The sequence below is a fragment of the Ursus americanus genome, chromosome 15 (genome assembly GCF_024610735.1).
Source record: "Ursus americanus isolate L20-20 chromosome 15, mUrsAme1.1.p, whole genome shotgun sequence".
In the NCBI taxonomy this organism is placed as follows: Eukaryota; Metazoa; Chordata; class Mammalia; order Carnivora; family Ursidae; genus Ursus; species Ursus americanus.
Window position 1 is genome coordinate 25,716,081 of NC_142141.1, and position 26,206 is coordinate 25,742,286.

Here is a 26,206-nt window from a genome sequence, read left to right on the forward strand (position 1 = left end):
GAGTGTGAGAATAATGGTGTCATTTATCAAGAGTATTTGGTTTAGGGCAGTGGCATAGTGATACATTTAAGTTCGGATCTTATTATCATTAGAGAAATAACAGCTTTTCCACTATTCGATTGCAGATGGGGGACATGAGTAAAGATTCAAGATCTATCCATGCGAGGGAGAGAAGAAATGGGTGGGAAGGACTGGGAGGGAGAGGTGTTGAGACAGAGACAGGGCACAGAGAAGGTAAAGAAGAGATGTACGGACTGACAAGGAAAAATGGAGAAAGGAGAGAGAAAACGTGTATGGAGTTAAGATGAGGAAGAAAGATAGACTGTGAAGAAGACAGACAGGGCCTCTGGCATAAGAAAGGCAAAATGAAAGGAACAGAAACAGAGACATAAGCTGAGAAAGGGACCGTCTCAAGTTTCCGGCATGAATTGGTTAGCTTACATTTCCAGTTCACTTGGGGTGTGCTCACAATTGTGACTTAATAATTTTTAAGAGAGTCTTGGAAGATTTATTTGCTTTCAGAGGTTAATTACTGTCACAGCTTCTCTGTTTTGTCAGGCTTCCAGGGAGCCTCAGTGGTCCTTGTGGGGGTGATGTGGGCCCCCTGGGAGGCCCTCTCACCTGTCTCCCCAAAGGCAGACCCTATTTTCGCCTTCCCAGCATGACTTGTTTAATTCTGGAATTGTTTCGCCCCTGGGATTTGAGGCCTTTATCAGATATGTTGAGGGAAAATGTGTTGCATTCTACCACAGTTCCTCACAGATAATGACAACGCACTAAGTGGCACGCAGGCAGGAGCTCCGGTAAGTCTCAACACAGCTTGTGCCTTTCGTTCCCATTTTACAGACGGAAGCACAGAGGCTTGGCCGCGTTCTGATCAGGTGCTCAAGGTCACCAGTAGAAGGAGCTGGGAGAACAGGGTGCCTCCAGATCAGGGAAGCCAAGAGGCGACTAACACATATTGGCAGGATCCCTTACGAAGATTTCAGGCCAACGAAACCGCTGCCTCTGGAATACTTGGGAGCCCTCTATCTCGCGGACTAGAGGGCTCACTCTGAACCCTGCTTCCAAACTAACCGGGCCCTGGGCAGAGTCAGAGGCATGAGAAGGAAGTAAGCTATACAGGGTAGGATTTCCCCTGGCACGGGCACCACGAGCGCCTTCAGCTTTTATACTTACTATCTTCCCAGGGGGGAAAAGGGCACTCAGGTTAACCAAGTTGCCCAAGGTCACCCAGGAGCCCATGCGGGCCCGGGGCAGTGCCCGGGCAGGGGAGGCGCCTGCGGCCAGCCCCGAGGGGCGAGGTCCCCGCGTGCGTCCCGCCGCCGTCGCCGTCGCCGTCGCCGCGCCCGGAGGGGGTGGGGGGACCGCCGGGGCTGGGGGCGTGGAGCCCGCGGAGCCCGCGCAGTCCGGCGCTGCCGGCCGGGGAGGAGGACGATGCGCCGCGCGCCCAGGTGAGCCGGGGCCGGGGTCCCGCCGCCGCCGCCCCGCGCCGCGCGCCCGCCCGCTCGCCCGCCAGCCGGCCGGCCTCCCGGCGCGGGGGCTGGAGCCGGCACCCGAGGGGGCGGCGGGGAGGGCGCAGGCAGCTGCTGGGAGCGCGGCGGCGGCAGAAGCTCGGCTCGGCGGCTGGGGGCGGCCGCTCCACGGTGCCGGGCGCCTGGCTCCCTCGCCTCGGGCGGCGGGTAGGTGCGGCGGGCGCGGGGGGCCGGGGCCCTGGGAGCCCACGTGTGCGGGCAGGGGCGCGGCGGGGCTGGGGGGCCCGGGAGACGGCGCTTGGCCGTAGGGGTGGGCGGCGTGGCGGCCCCGGGTGCGGCGGGTGGCGGGTGGTGTGGTGCGGCACGCGTCTCCAGCGTGGGACCGCCTTGGGGTCGGGGCCGCTGCCCTGCGCCTGTGTGCGTGAGTACTTGTGAAACTGCCTGTTTGTCCACGGACTGTATGGGTGTGTGTGTACGCGCGCGTGAGAGAGGTTGAGAGAGAGATAGCGAGGGAGACGTAACGTGGGCAGTGCATCCATTACCGTGTGTAACTGGATCCGTGTGTGCGGACGGCAAGCATGGTCGTGGGTGTGTGGCCGAGAGAGTGTAACTCGCTCTCACTGTGTGTGTATGTGACAAGCCATGAACGTTCGTAGTGTACACCTGGCTGTGCGTGTGAGTGACCGCGCGTGTGTGGGCACGCGGCGCTGCATGAGGCTGTCACGGGCACTGCCGGTCTCTTCCTGCAGTTGTCTTTCGCAGAAGCCCGATGCCAGGTTCAGGTGCACTGCCCTCAGCGTGCTCCGCAGCGTGTGGCACTGTGCTGTTCGTTGCCTTTGGAAGAAGTGGCTGTGGGGACAGAGAAGTGGTGGCCAGCAGAGGTGGACAGGCCATGGCCACCAGCTCTTCTTCCTAGAGTGCAAGGTTAGGAGAAAATGTTGCCTTGCTTTCCCAGTTGGTCCGTTAAAATGAACAAGAAAATGTTTCTTAGGTGGGTTTGATGGAAGGACACTGAGGCGCTTGGCCTTCTTGCCTAGATATTGCTGAGATGGGCTCCCTGGGAGGGCCCCCCAGTGTCTGCCCGGGTCCGTGTGTGGAACTTCGACATCGTGGCGGGGGAGAAGCTGCTGTGTGCTGCTGGTGAGCACAGGTGGTGAAGGGAAAGGACACAGTGATGGATGCTGTGCCCTAGAAAGAAGGAAAAAGTCAGGACGGGGGACGAGACTCGCTCAGTTCTGAGGAGCAGCTTTCACCCAGGAAATGAGGAGGTGGAGAAAATTAGTAACAAGTAAAGGGAGCGTTGAGCATTCTCAAGTCATTGTTTAAACGTATTTTTTAAACTATTTTGCCCATCCACTCTTACCCTAAACTCTCTTGTGTTTGTATCGCTCCCCGCCTCCCGCCATGGGAAGTATCGGGAGCATAATTATTGCACAGTGAAGCAGTTGCCATTTGAGCTCCAGGAGAACTGGAGTGCTTCTGAGCTCAGGGGAGCTTCAGGAATGTTCGCTTCAGAGCACGTCGAGCCACTGAGGGCTCAGAGGACGGTGGGGCTCTTGGTTCCTCTGAGTTATCTGGAGGTTATTCCTAAAGCTGGTCCTTCTAGAGCCACAGTGGCTTCACAACCAACTAACGGATTGTATTTCCTTCCATTCATCTTCTCCTGGGCCTTCCGGACACTGCTCATCCCTCATACCCTTCCCCAAGTTCTCTGACGAAAGGACAGCACTTGGAACCCAGCAGAAGTCACCTGCTCCCCCACCCTCTGTCATTGAACCGCCCACTGTCCCCCAGGTCACTCTGGCTGGGAACTGAAGTCACCTCGTTATATCTCCTTTTCATCAGTGGCTGCCACAGCCCAATTAGTGGGCAGGGCTTATCCTTTTTCCCTCAGTACTTCTTCAGACTAATGTTATTTTTTATTCCCATTGCCACCACCTTATCAGGTGAACCCCACATTCAGGGATTTCCAGAGATAGGAACAGCTGAAGACTGTGATCAGTGAAAAAATGCCAAGCACATGCACCGAGGAGACCCTTGATATTATCGCTGACTAATAGGTTAAGTAAGTTCTTTGGAAGGATCTGGACCTTCTGAGGGTAGTAGCATTCTGTGACCTAGATGGGGTCTCTTGGCCTTTCTAAATTTCAGTTTCTTCATCTGTGAAATGTGATGGAAGATTTCAACTGGAACCTCGTTGCTAGATCGATTTCTAAGGTTTCTTCCAGCTTTACAAGTCTCTGATTGTCATTGGTGTTCTTGCAGTGAGAAACATTTCCCCTAATGACTTAACGGTTGTCTTCCAATACGTAGCCATCTTTTTAAAAAGTTCAGTGTGTCTTTAGGGAAAGGAATCAGGCGAAGGGGTAAGGGGTGGAAAGACACTACTGACTTAAATTTGTGGTTGAGGGTTAATGCCCACATTAAGCCTTGGCTTGGGGGAGTCTTAGAGGTCACCTATTCTCACCTCCCATCAAGTGCCAGAATCTTCCATGCCATTACCTTTTTGAAAATTGAAAAAGTGTGTTAAGTCTTATGAAGATAACTTCACGCAACCTTGTCATTCAGGGTTTCTCAAATCCTTGTACTACTGACATCTTGGGCTAGATAATTTTTTTGTTGTAAGGGACTGTCCTATGCTTCGTTGGCTGGTTAGCAGCATCTCTGGCACCCATTAAATGCCTGTAGCAACCACCAGTTGCGACGACCAAAATATGTCTTTGGGGAGCAAAATCCTTTCCCACCCCCAATCCCTGTTGAGAACCACTGTTGTGATTCAAACACAAGTCTTGCGACCTTGTACACAAATACCTCCTGACAAAGTTATTTAATAAGTAGTTGAATTTGTGAATTGCTAGCTGCTTTTCTACCCCCTTCCAACTTGACCACCCTCACACATTCACCTTTATCCTTCCTGGTTTCTCACTGCCTTGTTGCTATGCCTGGAAATGCTCAAGATGTTGCTGAAGGCTGAGAAGCATTTTGGAGACATTATCATAATAATCCTAATAGCTCACATTAATCCAGCCCTTATTTTGTGTCAGGCACAGTTCTAAATGTGGATGATCTCATTTAATCTTCATTAAGAGTCCCGTGAGGGAGATACTTTTATTCCCCCCCTTGGCAGAGATGAGGTGACTCAAACTTAGGGAGGTGGGATAACGTGTTCCGAGTTCTCAGCGCTGTGAATTGGTGGAGCTGGGTCTGACTCCAGAGACTGTTCTGAGCCCCCACACTAAACTCTCTTCCATGAATGGGATCTTGACATTGCAGGGCGGAAATGAATTTAAACAGCTCCTAGTTCAGTTGTAGAACCGAGTCTGCTTCTAGGAAGGCTGGAAACTGAAGTTGGCAGTTGTGTTCATTTGAAATAATGTGATTTCTCCCTTTGTCTTCTCCTCTCTCTTTGTCAATCAGGTTATTCAGAAGTAGCTCCAAGGTGTAAGCAGGGGAAGAGGGATGGTGGCAGGGTTGGGTACATTGGAGGCAGGGGGGCTAGGGGGAAAGGAAAGATGGAGAAAAGGAGCAAACAATGGATGAGGCATTTCATTTTCCAGTAAGTCCTCGCCGTCATGGAAACTTTAGATATCTCTTTAGTCACCAAAACTGAATTTGCCTTATTTTTATCAACTCCCTCCTTCCATCTTCTTCGCCTGTTCTTTCATTCTTCCGTGCTGCATGCTGTTTGCATGCTGCTGAGGCAGTAGACGGTGGTACGCATTGGGATAGAGGGGCATTAAGTGCAATGTAAGTGGCTGTCACATAGACTCATTGATAGGGTGAGAATGACAACCTTACCATTACTAGTCAGCTTGACAATCCAAAGCAAGCCCTAAGAAGGCTTACCGCTTCTTCTAAGACCCTATATCAACAAAGCTACAGGTTGGAGAGCTGCCAGCGAATAAATCGTAGAGCCTTGGTTTTATAAGCTTCAGGGATTGGTTAAGACAGCGGCTCTCAAACTTTGGTGAGCTCCAGAATCATCTCCGAAACGCAGATGGCTGGTCGCCATCTCCAGAGTTTCTGGTCCAGCGCTTCTGGTTTGGGGTCTGAGAATTTGTATTTCTGACTATAATCCCAGGTGATGCTGATGCTACTGGTCCACGCCCCACAGTCCGAGGACCCCAGGATTAAGACTGAGATAACTGAATAAAGCTTACAACCCATCCACCTGAAATGTTTAAATAAAAAAATATTTTGAAGGTAGCTAAACATTTGGATTTATGAGAACCAATGGATAGAGCAAAGATTGAAAGAACAGTCACTGCTCAGGACCAATTCACATCTGCCTTGAAGCCTCTAAGCTTTACTTCTCATTCTGAATTTCAGAAAAGCCTTTGCTTTTTCTGAGCTATGGTACTTCTAGGTTAGATTAATTCTGATCTCAGATCTTTTCGTGCTCCCGACTCCTCACACCGCCCCACGGCTACTTCAGTTAGAATGATAAAATCCCTCATTACTCACAGGATAATCCAAACAAAAAGTCCTTAAACCTCTTACCTGCTGCCAGATACCTTCTGACCAGTCCCTCTGAGATTATGGACGGTTTCTTATCTGTCCATCCAGCTTTGGTTTCCTTGTTGCGGCTTTGCATTTTTTTCTCTGTTCCAATCAGCATTAGCCCCGTGAAGAATCCCCACAGAAACTCAAGTCAAACATTCACATGTAACTGATGAAATTTTTAAAATCTTGATCAAAGTTTCTTTTCAAACCAGACTTCAAGCTCCATCAACCCCTTCCTTCTTCTTGACTCAGCTTCTGCCTCTTTTTGCACAACTATGCATCCCCACCTGAACAACGTGACTCCAAGTGCCAGCTCAGAAGGATTTAGCAGTTCTGAAGCTCAGAAACTCATTATTTAAATAATGTTTATTGAATATTTACCAAGTGCTGTGGCATTGTATACACCTGGCTTTCTTTGATTTGTGTATCAAAAGCCTGGGAGAAGACGGGTTTCTCTCATTTACAGATGGAGAAACCAAGGCCTGGAAACTTGAAGAAAACTTATGCTAGTTAGGCTAATTGGATTAGTAAATATATATTTTTGTGGATTCATGATCTGGAAATTATTGGAAGGATAATGAGGCTTTTCTCATGTATTCAGGGAACTAGACCCCAGGAAGAATGAGAACCAGGACATGGCCAGAGAGCTCAGCTCCAGGAGTTCACGGTCCCTTCTGCATTGCTCTGCCAGTAACGTGACGCCTTCACAAGAGTGCATCTCTCAGTTCTAACTCTCAGCAGAGAGAATCTGTTTGGCCCAGTCATTTATGGTCAAGTGGGCACAGCAGAAGCATCGTTGCCACGGGGCTCACTGTTGGAGTGGTAGATATTCTCAGTACAAGTGGTCTGGTGGACGCGGGAATGAATGTCTCCTGTGTCACACAAGCAGTGTGGCAGAGACAAGATTTGATCTCAGGTTTGACTTTATATATCCGGTGCTTTTCTCCTACCAAAGCGATGTCTCATAGAGAAACACATTAATTTGGCATGTAATAAAGATGACCCGCTTTTATTTTCAAGCCCCCCCCCCCCGCCCCGTGTTTGGCATTCCCTGCACAGAGCCCTGCTTCTTCCATTTGTGCATACCTTTTAGTCTGAGACGTCTGTGGCTGCATCCTGGCTCCTCTCTGTCCATCTGGTTTCTCGGCCGTGTGGCCTGGCTTCTCCTTCTGCTCATGCGTGTCATGGCTGTGGCTCACCCAGCACCACTCCGACTCACACTCGTCGAAGCTGAGGGGATCCATCAACTTTCTTCTCTTTTATCTGTACAGTAAATAGTATCGATAACATAGGTCAAGCATTTATTGTGAACACTGACGAAGGCTCTGTATCTCATCCTACTCTTCTAACCAGCTCGTCTTTTTTATTTCCCAACATCTTATCATAAAAAAAAAAATTTAAGGGAAAAGTTGAAAGAATTTTATGGTGAACTCTCATCTATTCACCACATAGTCTCCACGGTTAACATTTTCCTAACTTGCTTTGTCATATTTCTATCTATCCACCCCTCTATCCATTTGTCAGTCTATTATTCGGATGATTGCAAAGTAAGTTTCTTATTCTCGTTTTTATAATTGGGAAACTGGGACCAAAACAGTTGCCATGACTTGCCCAACGTCACCACCTCTTGTAGAGGGATGGAGCTGAGATTGAACACTGGCAGTCTGACTCTCAACACTTTCAAGCAGCATTATGTCTTCTGGAAGGGAAGAGGGAAAGGCTCACTCAAGGTCAGTTAGTGGCAGGGCAATGACCAGCACCCAGGTCGTCTGATTCTCAAGCTCCTGAAATTTCCATTACGTTGACACATGATAAATCCTCTACTTTGCAAGTAAAGGTAGTGATTTCCTTGCTCTGTGAAGATCTGCAGGGTTGGCACTTCATAAAATAACCCGGATCTCTGGAAAATCTAATTTTTGATATGGATGATTTTACAAAACGAATACACTGTCAACATCTTAGAATAATTTATGGCAATGACAGGTGGAGAATTACCATTTTAGATAACTTTTCACGTTGTTCAGAGGACTTTGATTTATGTCATCTTATCTGAACTTTATGAGTAGTAGCAGATCTGCAAGGCAGGTGGGCTGGATATCTTAACCCTACTGAACAGCTGGAAACCTGGGGATTGTAGAAACAAAATGAGGAACTCAGAGTCACATGGTACTAAGAACAGAGTAGGGCCTTGGTGAAAATAGCCTCTTTGAAGTGCCAGCAGACACTCTGTAGGTTTTGAGGAGCTACGTAAATACCTACTTAATAAAACTGACCTCAGAAAGTTGAGATACGGGGGTATTGAGATCCTTCATGGGACAGCTTAGTGATTTAAGGTCTGTGTTCTAAAGACACTGCCTGGTGTGGCCTTGGACAAGGTCTCCTTTCTATGCCTCCGTTTCTTCATCTGTGAAATGGGTATAATTGCAGTACTCCTTCAGAGTGTGGTGAAGATGCAATGAGGTAACACATGTGAAGGGACTGGTACTTAGCATGTGCTCATCAGATATCAGTTATAGAAATCTGCCATTGCTCCTCTCCTGCTTGCTCAGCAGGATTCTTCTCTTCTTCGTTAAATGGACCCCCCTATAATCAATGGGTCTAGATAAATCTTTTTCCTGAGGGGTTTATTTAGGAACTACTGGAGGGAGAGTGTGCTCAGCCGCTTTTTGGAAGGTGACTTCTTAGTAATCCAGTAAAGATGCAGATTCTGCTCGAGAATTTCCATCCAAGCTGTAAATAGCCCATGTCCTTTGAGATTGCCCTAGGATGCTTAATTGGATAGGATAATCAGCACATGATATCTGAAGTGGAGAGTTCTGTATAAACTGTTTTCTAACCCAGGAGGTTCAGAAGGACTAGAAAAGAGTGAGGAGAAGAAGTAAATAGGCTGGCAGAGACCTTTCTCTTGGCATGCACAGCAAATACTGCAATCAGGTCTTTCTGCCAAGAATACATTTAAATAGATAGGGAAAGCTCTTAGAGGGGATTTCAGAGGGCTATGCTCCCCTGAGTGGATTGCACTCCATCCTTGTAGAGTTTCCCAAAGTGCTCTCCATGAACCCTCTGCACCAGAATCCCTGGGACATTTGTTAAAATGCAGATTCCTGGACCTACTGATTCAGAGATGCCTGGCAGGGGATGCCCCAATCTGCAGTTTTGTGAGTGATTTTAGGTATTCTAATGTTAGAGACCCACTGTTGTCAGCAGCATAATTCTGCAAAGTTCAAAACACTAATGTTGAAGACTTTATTTCAATGAAATGCACATTTTAGCTTGACCTCCTGGCAATTCCAGGCCTCTGGGATGGTCGGGGATCCGACGCTCCAGGCTTTCTGAGACTCAACATTCATGGGCTTTGCCTGTAGAGAAGATGGATAATTTCTGTAACCACATCCCAGAGTAGAGGAGATCCGTCCCCAGGTGCACAGCTGCCTTCATAGAAAAGCAGAGTAGGAAACACCCTGCCTCCAATGACTGGGGCACTGCCAAGCTGGAGACCACCTTGTCACAATAGCTGGCTAAAAAATTATATTGTGAGCTCCCTGGGCACTTGCTTCATAAGTACTCATTTTCATTGATTTTTTGCATCAACCTTGTGGGGTTGGTATTATGCTTATTCCTGTTATACAAATGGGGGCACTGAGGCTAAGAAAAGCAAGTGATTCGTCCAAGGGCGTATAACTGGTAATCAGTAGAACTAGGACAGATACCAAGGCCATACTTTGAATCGGGCTGGCAAACTGTCTGACTGGCTGTCTGTTTTTGTGTGGCCTCTGAGCTGAGAAGGGTTTTTACTTTTTTTTTTTTTTAATTGTTGAAAAAAAAAATCAAAAGAAGCATACTATTTTGTGACAAGGGAAAATTTTATGAAATTCAGATTTGGTGTCATAAATACTTTTCATTGGAAAACAGCCGTGCACATTCATTTACGTATTGTCTGTGGCAGTTTCTGTGCTACAACAGCAGAGTTAGGTAGTTGCAGTAATGACCTTGTGCTCCAAAAAGCCTAAAATATTTGCTAAATGGCCCTCCACAGAAAAAGAAAGAAAGAAAGAAAGAAAGAAAGAAAGAAAGAAAGAAAGAAAGAAAGAAAGAAAGAAAGAAAGAAATGCCAACCTCTGCTTTAAACCTATGCCAGTGTCTCCCAAGCTTCAGTCATTTGAATACTACCTTTGTGATTCTCGCCACCTTCTCATGCCATCTGGAGCATTATCTGCCTAGCACTTTTCTTTAGATCAATTAGTTTTCTTTAAATAAATTTATTTTACAAAGGAACAAAAATGTAAGTGGAAACCAGGGCCAATTGCAAGCCATCGAAGGTAGCTGTAAAAGCAAATGCAATGCATACAAGACAGTGTATCCGATTTCAGCTAGATGGTTGGAACAGATAGGGTCACTGTTTCTCTTTTTCCTGCAGACCGGAGGTACCTGGGAAACCATGCCCTCCTCCCCCCCCCCCCCGTGGAGGGCCCTTAACCGTTAAATGATGGTTGTGGGAGTATTAATACCCCAGTGACCTCTCCACTTGTCCAGGATAATTCTGAGGTACTTTTACACCATTTCCCAGAGCTTTCATGTGAGATTAAACTTCAGTTTAATCATTCCTCCTCGGCTGCCTCTCACCCCCATCCCTGTACCATTACTCCCCAGTCAGTCTGCCTGCACCTGCCCAATGAACACGGCATTTATTTGATCCTCACTTCAAGATCTGCTTCTCGGAGGACCTCAGTAAGATAATCGTGTTTCTAGCAAAGGATTGTGAGCTCGAGACCTGTTCTTTTCCTATTATAAAAGAGAGATTACCAAATGTCAGGAAAGTTTCGAAGATGAACTAACACTTATTTGAGTTCTTTTCTTCAACGTAAATAACAGTGATTAAAATAGAAAATGAAAGGAGAACACGTTTTTAACCATATGATCCAAAAGTACTTAATGCTCTATCCACCTACTGCCTAATAAGATCATATGCTTTCTCCAGTGGCAAGAGAACCACTCTTGGGGAATTGATGTTTTACCTTAAAGAGTGGTCCCCAGACCAGCAGCATCAGCAAATTTTCCACTCTACACCTACTGAATCGGAAAGTTGGAAGTGGGGCCCCACTATTGTGTTTTAACAAGCCTGCAGGTGATTCTTATGCATGCTTAAACTTGAGAACCACTGCTCTCCAGTAAACAGGCTCTTATTTAGTTCTGCTCTCATTGCATTCCTGGATTTCAGCAGAATTCAGAATCATCTCAGACTTGCTTCCTCCCCTCAACCGTGACTGACTGATGGTTTTCTGGCTTCTGTGTGAGCCTCCCGCCGAGGTGGACCTCGTTGCTTGCCAAGACACACGGGTCAATAACTAGACAGCTCTGATGTTGGATGACCTACTTCAGAGTGAGTCTCAAACTTCTCTTGAGATCCCATCTCTCCTTTGGAGACACAAAGACAAGACTACTACCTTCTCTACTTGTCAAGTAGAACTTTCATATCATGTTCCGCCATTCATTTGACAAACACTGATCATGTACCGTGTCTCTTCTCATAGAACCTGTGGCCAAATTCGGGGTGAGACATTCATCAAGTGATCGGAAATGTAAATACATAATATCTATTTAGAGGAAATCCTTTAAATAACAAATATGTAGAGGAAATCTCTGCCTTTAAAAATATCTGATTTCTAGAAATACTCTCAATGTATTCTGTTCAGTGTTACATGAAACGGAAGTCCGTGTTTCTTCTTTACTTCTCCTCTAGTCCATCCTTTTCCCCAAAAGGTTGATTAGGTATGCTTCTTAAATATTCTCTCATTGTTAAGGGCTATATTCAATATCAGTTTTCTGGCAAAAGGGGAGAAATTTCCAGCTGAGACATGTGCATTTATCCAGAAAGAATATTTTCTTAATCAATTTGAAAAAAGTTAAAAGCCGATTTGCCTCCCAATTGTGCATAGCTACATGGTGGTCCCTTCAGTATAACGGAATTGGCATCTGTATGGGTTTTCAGTTATGGGAATGAAACAGATAGAAGCTTTTTCTTTAGGACTAAATCTTCCCAGGTGACTTAATACCAGTGGCATTTTGACTGCCATCCCTAGAAAGACACTTGCTAATGTAGGTCCAACTCCTGGAATACAGGCTTTTTTTTTTTTTTTTTAATGGCTCACACACCACCATTTAAATGTCTAGATAACAAATAATATGACTTTTTCAGTACTAATTTACAAAGACAAATTCTTTTAAAGAATATGTATCAACTGAGGTTTTAAAAAAAGTACTGAAACAGCCTTCTACGAATTTCTAATATTTTCCAAAACAAAGTCCCCATAAATAGATGAGGGGAAGATTTTTTTTTCTTCGATATAGTGAGAATTTGCACAGTTGCAATTTTTTGGATGATCCACGAATTTTTTTTCACAGTCCTGGTTACTAGGCCATCGTGATCCCTGGGATATGGCTGCAGGGACGCTTGCGTGTTTGATCCTGGTGATATTGTGTTTTGGTACGAATGGCCACTAGTGGATTCGGGCTTGAAGTGAGGAGGCCAACAAGAAGCTTTTGACAGCTAACTCTTATCAAGTATCTGGCCTTATTTGATTACACTTTACATTGCTCTTCTTTTTGTCCCACCTGCTCAGAGATGTCTATACTTGTGCCCTGTAGATGAAGCCTATTTGAGACAGTTTTTGTGAGTTGAGCATGCATCCTTTTTTAAAACTGGGAAATGATTCAAAACACTTGGTCTTTTTCTGGGGATATGAGAGATAGAACTGATAGTATAGACTGTCCCAGTCCTATAATGCTATTGGAAGAAACCCTATCCGTCACCAACATTATAGTTCTCGTTTAGACAACCTTACATACATCCTACTTGAATGTCTCCAATGACAAGCGACTCACCTTTTCAAAATTTCCTTTAGCTTCTGAGAAGCTCTGATTACTTGAAATTTCTCCCTTTGTTCACTCTGCCCAGGACCCACTGGCTCAGTCCATTCTACACTTGGGGGGATTGAGACCCAGATTGGTGAGCAGACTTGCTTGAGGATGAGAACAGTGGGTTAGCAGCAACATTGGGCTAAGAACCCAGGCCCAGTGACTCCTGGTCCAGTGCTTGCTGCTTCCATTATGTCAAGCTCCCACCCTCAATTTGGCTATTAAGATAAATAATGTTTTACTTATTGCTGACACTTGTCCAAAATAAAGGTATTGGAATATGCCCTTTGAAGTAGAAATTTAACCCGTGTAAGCATACTCTATGAAGAAACGTGGTCAATCCATGCACAGTTATGCATGAATATCCGCCCATGCAATCAAAACCAGAGGGAAAAAAACCAAAGTGCAGGAAAGCAAGCTGAGGTTATGACATAGCTAAGGTTGGCAGATGTTGGCACTGTACCAAACTACATCGATATTTCACTCCAATAGGTGGGGACTATGTACAGGTGAGCCCTATGCTCGCACTTCTCATAATAGAGATGCAACTACACACCTTCTGTTAACTATTAACAACTGTTCCACAGCAATCTTTCAGGATATTCCGAGTAAAAGAACTAGGGTAAAGATGGGGTGTACTTACCTTTTGGGTTTGCCCTTCAGGTATTTAAAATTTGTAAGCCAGAAAACCTAGGGTTGGAACCAGCATTGGGTGGCATAAGTAAGATGACCTCTTCCTCCTACTTTTTTAAGGGAAGATCAATCTCAGTGTATCCAACAAGGAAAAGAAGCTCCAAAGAATCTGATAGTGTTGTGTATTGCTGTAGCTTTGCTTTTATGACAGATAAAGCATTTTGAATAATTCCGATTGCTTGAGCTTGTCCTAGCCCTGAGAGAATACTGAGACCTTCCTTTGAACCTCACATGCTAGAAAGTTCTGTTTGACTCTCTTCTTCATGCCTTTCCAAGACTTGCCATGCTCTTTGTCCGGTTACAAGAATCTAGGACTGTTTCCTTAAAGGAGACCAACATAGGGCGGTATCACTCCTTGTCCCTTAGATAAGGATACAGCATGACTGTGATAAAAATGCACATGAGTACATGTGGTCTAATTGACTTTCAGATTGGCAGAGCTTTTAGAAGTGACATAGCTTATACCCAGGCATAGGAGATGCTCTTAGTTGATTGTGTCTTTAATTGCCTAGGTGGTTAAGGAGCCAGAAATGTAAGTATGCAAGATAAAAACACAAGTTCCTTGCACACCCCTCTCACTGTATGCAATCTTCCTGACGAGAGGTGTCCCTGTAATCACGCTTCTGATTAGTTAGCCCTGGTGAGCATGGCAGAAAATAGTGGACTGTGATGGATTAATCAAATCAGGATAGATACGAATCACCAATTTATCTTTTGTTGCTGTTCTCTCTCTGACAAAATGCAGGCTGTCTCAGTGGCTTGTTAAATGGCAATCATTTTAAATTTGCTCATTGGGTTTCTGATGAGCAAGACATAACAATGTGCATTGCCATGAATATATAAGGTTTTCTCCATGTTGTAACATTTTCAAATGCAGTTTCAATGAATTGAACTTTAGCTAGCTTTTAACTGGTTTTCTTAGCTCCAGTTTTTCTTCTTTCTAATCTGTATATAAATACAACATTGATTTTTCTTGGTCCATTACTCAGGATTCTTTTGGTTCCAAGTAATGGCTGGAACCCAACTCAAACTGGCTTAAGAAGATAAAAAAAAAAAAATAAAGGAATTTGTTGGCTCGTATAATTGGAAAGTTCAGGTGTAAAACTGTCTTAAGATACCGCTGGATCTCAAACCTCAAGTTCTCTATGTTCCAACTCTGCTTTCCCTGTGGCTAGCTCATTCTCAGACAGGCTTTCCCCCCAGAGTGGTATTGATGGCCCCCAATAGCTTCAGCCTGAAAGTCTTAACAGTCTAGCAACACTAGGGAAAACAGAGACTCTTTCTAGCAAAAATCCCAGTGTTAGCTTTCACTAGTATAGCTGGTGAGCTAAGAATTGTGGCCAGGGAGTGAACTCTTCTGATTGGCCAGTGCCAGTCATGTGCTCATAACTGGACCAAGGGATTGAGGCAGGGAAGGGGAGGTTCTCCAAAGGAAAATCAAAGTGCTGTTTTCATAGAAAGAGGGATTCCTTCTCTTCCAGTAGAAGGAAGTGTGATATGATGACAAGAACTCTTCAAAATAAAACTTGAGTTTTGGAAATCACAGACCTGGATTCTGTTCCCAGTTTGGTCAGTTGTCAGCTGTGTGACTTTGGCAAGTCAGTTAACCTCTCTGAGTCATAGTATCTTCATCTCACAGTAGGGACAAAGACTCCGAGGTTGGAAGAAGAGGAAAAAGACAGTGTTTGGCACTTGCTAACACTCAGTAAAAGGTAACTAAATAGATGAGACGGTTTTTTGCTACTTTTAAAAATTACAGTATTCTACCGGGGTGGTCTATAGATTACCTCCCAGTAGGAAAATCACAAACTCTCAAACCTCAGCTTCTTCATTTGCAAAACTAATTAGCTATTTATTTGACTTAACAAATATCTATGAAGAGAATGTAATGTACCAGGTATTTTTCTAGGCATTAAGGATATAATAGTGATCAGATCTCTAACTATGCCCTCTTGAAACTACTTTCGTGAGGACGACCAATTACTAATAAAGAAACAATAGAGTATATATAATGCATGTGCTAGTAGGAGAAAATAGAGTGGATAAAGAGGATAGAAACTTCTAGAAAATGAGGTCTGAAATTCTAAGGTGATCAGGGAAGACTTCAATGAGGAAGTGACAGTTGAGCAATAGATAGGAGGCAACGAGTGAAAAGGACCTGAGGTGAAAACCTACTTTTATGGCCAAGGAAAGTAGCAAAACCAGTAAGCTCAAGGGCACTGAGGGGGTGGGGCATGGCTAAAGTTGAGGTTGGTGAGGAGTTGGGTGGGGCCAGATCACTTCGGGTCTAGTTGGCCATGACAAAGAGTTTGGATTTTTATTCTAAGTTTGACGAGAAGCCACTAGAATTTTATGCAGGCAAGACAGGATTTGACTTACATGTTTAAAATTCCATTCTGGCTCCTGTGGGGGCAAGAGATGATAATGGAGCAGGCAGGAGAGCAGTTAGGGAGGGTGTGGTGGGATCCAAAGAAAAGAGATAGTGGTGTGGACCAACTTGCTGGTTCTGGAGGGAATGAGAAAAACTCAGGTTAAGGAATCATTTTCAAAATAGAGGCTATGAATTTGCTGACAGTTTGGTTGCAGGGTGTGAGAAAAAGAGGTTGTTTGAGTAACTGGGTAAATGGTGGGGCCATGTGCGGAAATGGAAAGCACTAGGGGAGGATTAGATTTTTGTGTTGGGAGTGGGAAATGTGGAGTTCAGTTTGAAATGCTTTTTATTTTACTTTAAAAAAATTTTTTGAGTAATCTCTACACCCAGTGCGGGACTTGAGCTTACAGCCCCGAGATCAAGAGTCCCGTGCTCCACTGACTGAGCCAGCCAGGTATCCCTGAAATGCTTTTTATTTTAAGCCATGGGAATGGATGTTACCACATCAAGAAAGATTTAAGTAGAGGAAAAAGAGGATGCATCCTGTCACTTCAATAGTTAAGGCTTTGTACTTAAGTATTTCAAATAAAAGATTATTCTGGGTTCAAAAATGTAAAAGAGATTGAAGTAGACAGAGCTACTTTACCTGGGTTCAGAGTAGGGGATTCAGAGTCCTGGAGGCTGAGCCTTCCCCACACCTGCCCCAGACTCAGAAATGCCCACAGGAGTGCTTGATAATCTTTGAAGCTCTGAAGAACAAACACTGGAAAACACAGAGAAATCTACATCCTTTCCAGCTCTAGTGGTCTGCCATTTTCTTCCTGGTGGCCAGGCAAATGTATTTGGTCCACCCTGACCAAGGCATCCAAGGGCCCAGGCTGAGGTTCATGGTTCTGTTTGTAGATAAACGGATTTATAGTTTCTTCTTGGTAAGATTCGATTAGAATATCAGCAGATGGCATTATAGAATGTCAGAGCTGGAAGTGAACCCAGAGATCATCTCCTCCAATCCCTCTGTTTACTGAGCAGTGGGTGATGAAGCTCGAAAGGGAAAAGGGACTAGCTTAGGGTCACCCCCAAAGAAGGAGACCAGGATCTGCCCCTACATTCTGGGACTCTCCATGGTGTGGAACAAATGTGATGCAAAACATAGGAATTCTTCTGAAAAAGGAAACTACAGTCCGTTAAAAGGGCCAACTCAGTGGAGATCAGTGAGTACCTGCCCAAGAAAGTGTGTCAGGTCTTCTGAGAGTCCATGGCAGAGGAACTTTTAGTAGTTTCAAAGTTAACTTCCCTTCAATTCGGAGTTACTAGCCTGGAGTTCATGAGTGGGCTTCGAGGAATCATGCACCCCTCTGGAAGTGTGTATATATGAGCACGTCGTTGATTTTTCTCGGGCAGGGAGTTCTCAAGAGTTTACTAGATTTTCAAATGGATATATGGTTACCTAGCCTCAAAAAGAATTTAGAAAAGAAAAACCAACCCTGAAGATCTTCATAGGAAACAAGATGGCTGACCATTCTAGTCAGTACACCACTTTAATCATAACAATGTAGCAACTTCTTTTACTAGCTAGTGTCCTAATGCAGATCACGTGAGTAAGCTGTGTTTCTGGGAAGAGCAACAAGTAAGAAGTAAACTGATTAGCACAGAGTAAAAAGAAGTACCTGGGTGTTGTAATCTCCAGGAGATTAATAAAACAATAAAGAAACTGCAGTACTCAGCTGTGTCATACTTCGGTGTGCGAGTAGCTTTTTGTTGTAGTACGGTTTATTAAATACTTCTGATACTCTACAAAACAAATCTTTTTTTTTTTTTTAAGATTTTATTTATTTGAGAGACAGAGCACAAGCCTGGGGGGGTGGGGAGGCAGAGGGAGAGGGAGAAACAGACTCCCCGCAGAGCAGGGAACCCTATGTGGAACTCAATCCCAAGACCCTGGAACATGACCTGAGCCGAAGGCAGACGCTTAACCGACTGAGCCACCCAGGCACCCCCAAAACAAAAGTCTTAATAAATAGGAAGCCATGACTATCTGGCATTTTTTTCCTTAGCAAGGACTTATATTTTCCTAAATTAACTCATTGTCTAAATTTTTTTTTGTCTTCCACATATAGGACCCTGTGGGGACTGAGATCCAGCTCACCCATGCCTATTTCCTGTAATGGATGAACTTGATGCTAATGTGAGGTATATTATATTTCTGTATATACTGTAATTATGCTGCTGTAAGTTATGGCCATTTGAACTATGAAGTCTCTGAAAAATCTATTGTGGTGAGTTACAAATCCAACAGATGTGGGTTTTCCTCAGTGTTTCATATGTAATCCTGAGTGTGATGTTGTTTGATTAGTAGAGGCTTTTTTTTTTTCATTTCTGCTTAAATGATAAATATAATATGGCTAGAAATATTTCCAGGTGCTTTTACTAAAAGTCTGCCTTCGGAAAGGCAATGTAACATGAAAATAGATACTCCTCTCTCTAATAGGAAGAAAGAAGATGTATTTAAATGGGGGTAAAAATAGCTTAAGAATATCTCTCTGTACATCTAAACTTTAGATATACATTCAGATAGTGTTTTATAACAGGTTCTAGTCTGCCCACTTTCTGCAACCAGGTGATTAGATTCTGTGACATGCTGGCTGCATGGTATAGTTACATAAAGCTCAATGGTTTGGTTTGGTTTTCCTGTCATTTCCTGCAACCCTTGGAGATCAGATAATAGGATGGCTCCTAAGGAAGATTTTCTCTGAAGATTTGCTGCATTTTATTTGGCACAATCAAATAGGGTGAAGAAAATGGTATTCGATAAGGCTTGAATGTTACGAATTGGCATTTGGGGCTGAGCATTAGTTGTCCATATCAACAGCTAGAAGACATTCTGGAAAAAACCCTTCCCGGGTGCAATCATGGGAGTGGTGCCTCTTTCACTTGAGACCTCCCAAGCACATTTCAGGCATAGAGCACAGGCAGTGTGCTCTGTGTCTGATGTGGTACAAGGCCGTGATGAAAGGGAGCTGTCAAATATCTTGACAGAAAGTCTAGTGTAATGTGACTCGAGCTGCAGACAGTACTATCACCCCAAACCCGGGAATTCCTTAAGGGCAGAAGGTGTCTCATGCCTAATTCCTGGCACAGGGTGGGTATTTAATAAAGAATTGCTGATCACCCAGTCATTGTTGATATATCACACATATTTCCAGTATGGTTGTGTTCTAGTCTACCTAGATATGCACAGAGGCTCTGTGTATTTAGCAACAGAACATTTACACTGGCCATAGAAGCATCCTGGACTTCGTTACTTACCCAACACTCTGACTTGGTGCAAAGTCTTAGAACTTTAACACAGATTTTTAGGCAGGTGCCATGTGTTTAATTTCCCTCCCAAAGTTTGTGACATTCTTTGTAGAGGGAAAGCAGAGTGGAATCTGGAGAAGCTCAGTTTCATTTTTGTTAATTTCTGTTAAAAGGCCCAAGTGGGCAATATTGATGTTGGTAAGTTATGCCATTGTTTTAAGTTTCAAACACTGTATCAAACCGTATCAGTTGGTAACATGAACTTCTTTTTGGATAATTCACATTTTATGATCCCTTAACATTTCCAGCTTTTCAACATCTATTTATAGCAGCATTGAATTCTAGCAGCGGAATACAGTTAAATTAAATGGACATTAGCCATTCTCCTGGGTGTTATGGAACAATCCTGCAGAATAGATGATATTGCTCCCCCGAATCTTCTCTCCGCACCATCCTCTCTGTTAGATTTCTAACCTGGTCCCATCAACATATGTTCATCCTCGCTCACTCCCCCTCTCTACCTACACTATTAGTAACATGCAGATGCACAGACATTTCACTCATATCCTCCTCAGTCCAGCCTCTGGGTGGTATTTTAGGCTCACATATACCAAATTGTGATGCACGGATCCCTCGTAATACATAATGATTTTAGGTGGTATATGAATATCTTTTTTATTTTTACAGAAATAGTTATTTTAAAGTAACCATATCATGGTGAATAATACTATTTTGGCGCTTATAGTAGTGAAATACAGTTTTCTTTTATACTACATTCATTTAAAATGTAAAAATAAGTTTATTTAAAAAAATGAAAGTAAGTTTGTATAAAGAAAAATATTATGTAATTTAAAAATATTCATTAGTCAAAGGATGTGAAAGAATTTATAAGGGTACTATGCCAATGACTAGGGTCTAGAAACCAATGTTCTAGGTATAATTAGATAGAATAAATTTCATTATTTTAAGAGCAGGAACCGGATTTTTTTTTTTTTTGTAAGGAAATATCTTCAGTTTGTGAAGTGGCCACATACAATGAGAGCCAAAGGCTCTAGGGCCCTGGTACAGGAGAGGAATTTTTCTACTTGCTCTGAAGACAGGAAAATGAGTGCACAGAGGAGGGAGAAGGTTGGAGAAGAGAAAAGATTCAGAGAAGAGATGATTGGGCACTGCTTGGAAGAGCGTGAACCATTCAGTGTCAGGGTGCGTGTAAGGGACCCTGAGAGAAGTTAGGTGGCAAATCTGTATTCGTTTGTTTGTTTGAAGTGTGTATGGTATGTGTGCTGACCTCTCCCGGGCTCCAGTTCTTGAGAAAATTTTTCTAGCTTGACTAGGAATTGAGAGTCGAATGCTGACTGCGTATGAGCCAGGAACTTAATGTGTATTCGCCCATTTAATTTGTAAGCAACCCTGTGTGGCACTTGCCATTATTACGCCTGGTTTACAGGGTGTGGGAACGAGGGCACAGAGAGGCGAAGTAACCTGCTCCAGGCCACGTAACCGCACTGCCTCCACTAGACTACACATCTTTTATGGGACTGTGTGTGTGCGTGAGTGTGTATTAGTGATGGGGCTGACACTCCTGTCTGGGTAAGTGTGTTTGGAAGGGAGAATGCACGTACGAGAACGAACACTCAACAGGCTCAGGCTGGCAGAAGAGCATGCATGCTCGGGAAAACTTCAGAAACCAGAGGGAAAAGTTTTAAAAGCCCCATGGGCTGTAGAATTAAGAGACTCTGGCCAGTTTTCCCCTGATATCAGGGACAGAGAGGTCCTAGTTGATATTTAGGGCTAAATAAAATGTCATAACATTTAAGTATTTTCTCAGGCCCATACTGGCCACTTCATTTTTCATTTCTTTGGTTTCATTCAGTTGAGATTGCTAATTAAGCTTGATCCTTGCCATTGTGTATCTATCAGTGCTCTTGGCTGCAAGCTTCAGAAACTAACTTGCTCACATGTTCAGAGGTAACCTTGGGGAAGCTGCAACATACAGGGACAAATAATTAATGGTAAGAATGCTGTGGAGGACCAGGCTTGCAAATAAACAAGAACTTTGGGAGTTCTTGTAGAGCTGGGAAGTGGAATAGTGGCCAACCACAAGAAGAAGTGAGCAGTTTATTTCTGCATCATGGAGAACGTCCATCCATTTTCTTTTTCTTTTTTTAAAAATTTCTTAATTTTTTAAATTTTTATCTATTTATTTTTTATTTAAATTCAATTAGGCAAGATAGAGTATATCTTTAGTTTTTGACATAATGCTCAACGATTCATCAGTTGAGAATATCACCCAGTGATTATCATATCACGTGCTCTTTTTAATGCCCATCACCCAGTTACCCCATCCTGTCACCCACCTCCCTTTCTGCAACCCTCAGTTTGTTTCCAGGAGTCAAGAGTCTCATATGGTTTGTCTCCCTCTCTGATTTCTTCCCATTCAGTTCCCCCCTCTTCCCGCACCCCTAATGTCCTCTGCACTATTCCTTATTTTCCACATATGAGTGAAACCATATGATAATTGTGTTTCTGTGATTGGCTTATTTCACATAGCATAATCCCCTCCAGTTCCATCCGTGTCCTTCTTCCATGTGCTACTCAAGAGGCAAAGTCCTGGGAGATGACATCTGATTGGAGAAGCTAAGTCATGGGATCACTTGCTGTCCTGCTTTTATAATAGGAGGCAGGTACCACTCAGGAAGATGACGTGCGATGGGGAAGAGTTAAGTTCTCCAAAGAAATTGGTGTTTCTTAGGAAGAGGGAATGGAGACCGGGTAGCCAAAATATGACCAATGTCTAATCCCATTTGTTTTGTACCAGTTGGATTTATCTACAGTATTTAAATAATACTGCTCTGTGTATAAATTGAAATAAGTGAGGGTTCTTTCATTTGTTTTATGTACATTGATTAAGCACCTAAACCATACAAGTGTCTTTCCCTTAAGGGTGTCGGTTGCAGAGAGCAGTTGATGTAGGATGGGTTGACTCACAATGAAAAGCTGGCAGTGAATCAGTCCTTGGACAGAGGCAAGTGCCTGCCAGCCCTCTCTCCTTTGGTAAATAGTGTTTCACCAACCTACCAGTCAGCAGGCAGATCTTTCCAGACCATCTGACAGGCACCTGATGTTTTTTTGTTTTTGTTTTTGTTTTTTTTTTTCCTCTGTTTGCTTCTTGTTGGGGTCCTGGAGGAGACAGCTTGTATTGTTCTTGAAGGGTTGAAGAACGGAGAATGGAAACAGTGGCTTTGGTGATTTCGCAGCAGATACTCTTCATAGAACACCATCGGCCTGCACTTGGCAGTGAACCTGGTGGGGCCTTACCCGAGGGCTATCCCTAAACTCATGATAACTACTTAATGATGCCCTAAAACACTCACTGACTTCAGAGATAGCCCATGCTTTGTATTTTGTTTTAACTACCAGATTCTTTTTTTTCTTTTTTTTGAATTATGTTCAGTTAGCCACTGTATAGTACATCATTAATTTTTGATGTAGTGTTCAATGATTCATTAGTTGCGTATAACACCCAGTGCTCCTCACAACACGTGCCCTCCTTAATGCCCATCACCCCAACCCCACCCTCCCTCCCCTCTCAAACCCTCAGTTTGTTTCCTGGAGTCCACAGTCTCTCATGGTTCATCTCCCTAACTACCAGATTCTTCCCACTGACACGTGGTTTTCCTCTGCTCGGGTATGATCCCTAAGGCAATCCAGGTCCCCCCCCTCCTTCCTGCTGTTTATTACAGTTAAAAAGTGTCTGCTTTCTAAGAATTTTTTCTATTAATTTCTAGTTTCAGAAAGTACAAGTTTCAGACAGGAGATAAGATAACAGACGACGTTACTCTTTGAAGATTTCTCAAGATAAAACCCCCAGACGTTCAGTGGTGAAAAAATTTATTTTATAGCTTAATTCTTTTTAGCTGTGGCCTCCTCCTACTCTTGACTGACCTCCTTGCCCCCTGGGCTGTCTACTCTTGCCTGCCGTTGTAGGAATCTGTCCGTTACAGAATAACTGTGGTGCTTTCTCATTCATGTTTCTCATTACCAGCCGAAAAGGCATCTTACAAGGAATGATGAATCCTATAAATGGTAGCATTCTCCTCCTTTTGCTAGGGTTTCTAGGAAACTCAGAGCCAAGTTTATAATTACCACTGGCAAGTACAGAAGCTCTCCAGGCACTCACTATGGCTCTGACATGCCCTTATTTCCTTTTTCCAGCTCTTTTTGTCCCTTCATCTTGTTTCTTTTCTTCCTGAACAATATGTTACATTGTTTATTTGTGTTAGCCACTTCAGGGAAGGAAGGAAAGAAGGAAGAAAGAAAGGGAGGAAGGAATCCCGAAAAGAAACCAGTTTTCCAGGCGGGAAGGAGAATCTTTCTTTCCTCTGCCTCTGGTAGGGCTTGAACCCCGTGCTGGGAAGCCACTAGACATTTTTGAACAGAAGACCAAAATGGTAGGCTTTTGTATGAAACTGAGAAAAAGCTGAATAAATACCCCAAGTGGAATATTTTAAAATATAAAATACATACGCTTCGTGTAAATGCAGTCACCTGCTATACACATGTGACATTAATTAAAAACCATAAGGAAGGCCAGTAGCTGTCTTTGCGTTAATTACCCGGTTGCTTTAATTCATGGCACTGTGTTGCAATTCATTTCTTCAAGTGAGGAAATGAAATTACTTGGAAATCAGCATGACTGCAAGAATTCATTAAATGATCCGATTTTAGCAAAGAGAAAGAGCAATTTTTAAAATAAGGGAGTTGATTTTTGGTTTGATTATGAATACTGGTGACAATACATATGTTTCACTGAAGTCTGAGGATGAAGTGGGAATTTCTAACGCTAAATATTCTAAAGCTTTGAAATAGCTCATAGCATTTGAAATCCCCGTGTACAAGTTGTCTGCCCTAAAGACTTACCAGTACCTAATTGATTTGGAGCCAGAGTTAATTCATGTTTGTATCCTGGCAATTGGAGCTGTGAAGATGTGAAACTTGAAGGCAGTGAAATGTTTTGCAGGAAATCTCTCTTCAGGCTTTGAAACTGTAGCATGCATTAGCATATAAGGAGAAAGTGAGTGGGTAACCATTTGAAAGGGGTTATTTTTATGTTGCTTTAGAAATGTAAATGGGAATAACACTCTATTGCTTGACTGATAAAACGGTGATAATTCAGTTAGTCTTTTGATTAGACCAGGAGCATGGCAAATATTAACTGGAGCTCACCCTGTGGTGGATATCCCTGTGCCTCATGGGGTCCCAGGGGACATCAAGCTGGAGACCATGGCAAGGATGGAGAGAGGATGACACATTTACATTTCTAAAGCACTGGGCTCGTGCGGTGTTGGCTCACGCGGAGCTAAGCTAGCAGTCCTCTACCATGGTGTCGCACTGCACAGCTTCCAAAGTACAGGCCCTGGGATGATTTCAGCAAGCAGCGCCACAGGCTGCCGGGACGGTGGCATTTTGGGGAAAGGGATGATGTGGGTTCAAGTCTTGACTTCCCCAGTTACTAGCCATGTGACCTTGCACTGATTATTTAATCTCTCTGAGCCTTTTGTTTGGATATCTGAAAATGGTTTTTGGTTTTGGGTTTTTTTTGTGAGAATCGGAAGTAGACGAGGTGAGGCTGTTAATATGGTACCTCACACACGGTCCGCATTGAGCAATTGCTAAATGTCTCCAGTCCTCGCAATAATCATGAGATGTGGGCTTTTATTACCCCAGGACTGCTAATGAGTTACCACAGTCTAGATGTTTCTTCCTTGCTTGAATTTAGAATCCATTTAATTGGCTGACCATTAGGTTTTTTTGATGATTTGTCCCTGATTGGGCCCATTCTCTGGCAAGGAAACTGCTTTCTGAAGGTGATAGGAAACCCTCCACGTTGTGGCTGATCGACGGTCTAATTGGGATGAGACCACTGGCTCTTTTCTCCCCTGTCCAGCACCGTTGTCTCCTCACTCTGCAGCTCCTGTGAATGTAGGCACGTTCCTGTTCGGCAATTGGAGGATCTAGGATTTAGTCTTGTATCTCTTTGACTCTTGGTCTTATGCTCTCTTCAGTATAGTCAGCTCTCCTCTATATGCAATTAATCCTTTGATTGATGATCTCTGTTCAGAGGAAAACACCTCTGACTTGTTTCTTTCGGCTTCTGTATCTGTCAATGTCCGGTCCAGAAAATGGAGACTGTTGTATCTATTTCAAACAAAGGGAGGTTTGATGCAGGGACTTGGTCACAAAGCTCGCTGGAAGGGTAGGAGACGGGGGCTGTTCACCAGAGGTCAGGAAGCTCTATGAGCCGCACTCCTGCCACGGATCTCCAGGAAGTGCTGTACCATCATACTTGTTGCTTAAGGAACCATTGACTGTTGCTCTCACTGCTGAAGGCATCTCGGGTCCTGCATAGAAATGGTTCTTTTTCCCTCTTGCGATCCACTTTCCCATTCTGAGCCTCCCATTTGGAAAGGGGAGAGGAAGTATGGAAAATGTTGTTTTCAGGCTTCTACCTTCTGGTTGAGACAAAATGCCTGAAAGTGGCCAATAACAGGTGCAGTTTCCTCCCTATGATGTTCGTTTCTTCTGGAACTTAGAGCTCGGGTACCTGATGCATTGGGCTTCACATCCTGTGACCTCACATGTGATGGCATGAACACAAACATTTAGAGTTCAGTGTTTCTGAGTCTCCACCTGCTTGACTTCGGGAAGCTGTCTTTTGCCCAGTTCATGTTGTGCAAGTGTTTTGGGGTATTTGATAATTATGGAAAGTGAGTGCTGTAAGTGGCCTTGAACTTGTTCTGCTTCCCAAGTGGAGGTTTGGCTGCCTCCAGCTGTAGCGTTCCACTGACGTGCTAATCTGAATCACAGCCTGCCGAGTGACTAGCCCCCAGGACTCAGAGATTGCACCTGACTCTGGTAAAACAGGAGCCTTTTGATACTGAAAGTCAACATT

The 26,206-nt window shown here is 44.0% G+C and overlaps 1 protein-coding gene across 2 annotated transcripts in view; it reads left to right on the forward strand.

The window, feature by feature from the left end:
- Positions 1 to 1,389: 1,389 nt before the first annotated feature.
- The window catches only part of HTR4 (5-hydroxytryptamine receptor 4), a 163,972-nt gene continuing 139,155 nt past the window's right edge, over positions 1,390 to 26,206 (forward strand). For both annotated transcript variants that reach the window (XM_087867888.1, XM_087867887.1), the window contains exons 1-2: positions 1,390 to 1,454; positions 18,075 to 18,147. In XM_087867888.1, coding sequence (XP_087724014.1) covers positions 18,122 to 18,147 — 26 coding nt within the window. In that variant the 5' untranslated portion in view covers positions 1,390 to 1,454; positions 18,075 to 18,121. The remainder of the gene's footprint in view (positions 1,455 to 18,074; positions 18,148 to 26,206) is intronic.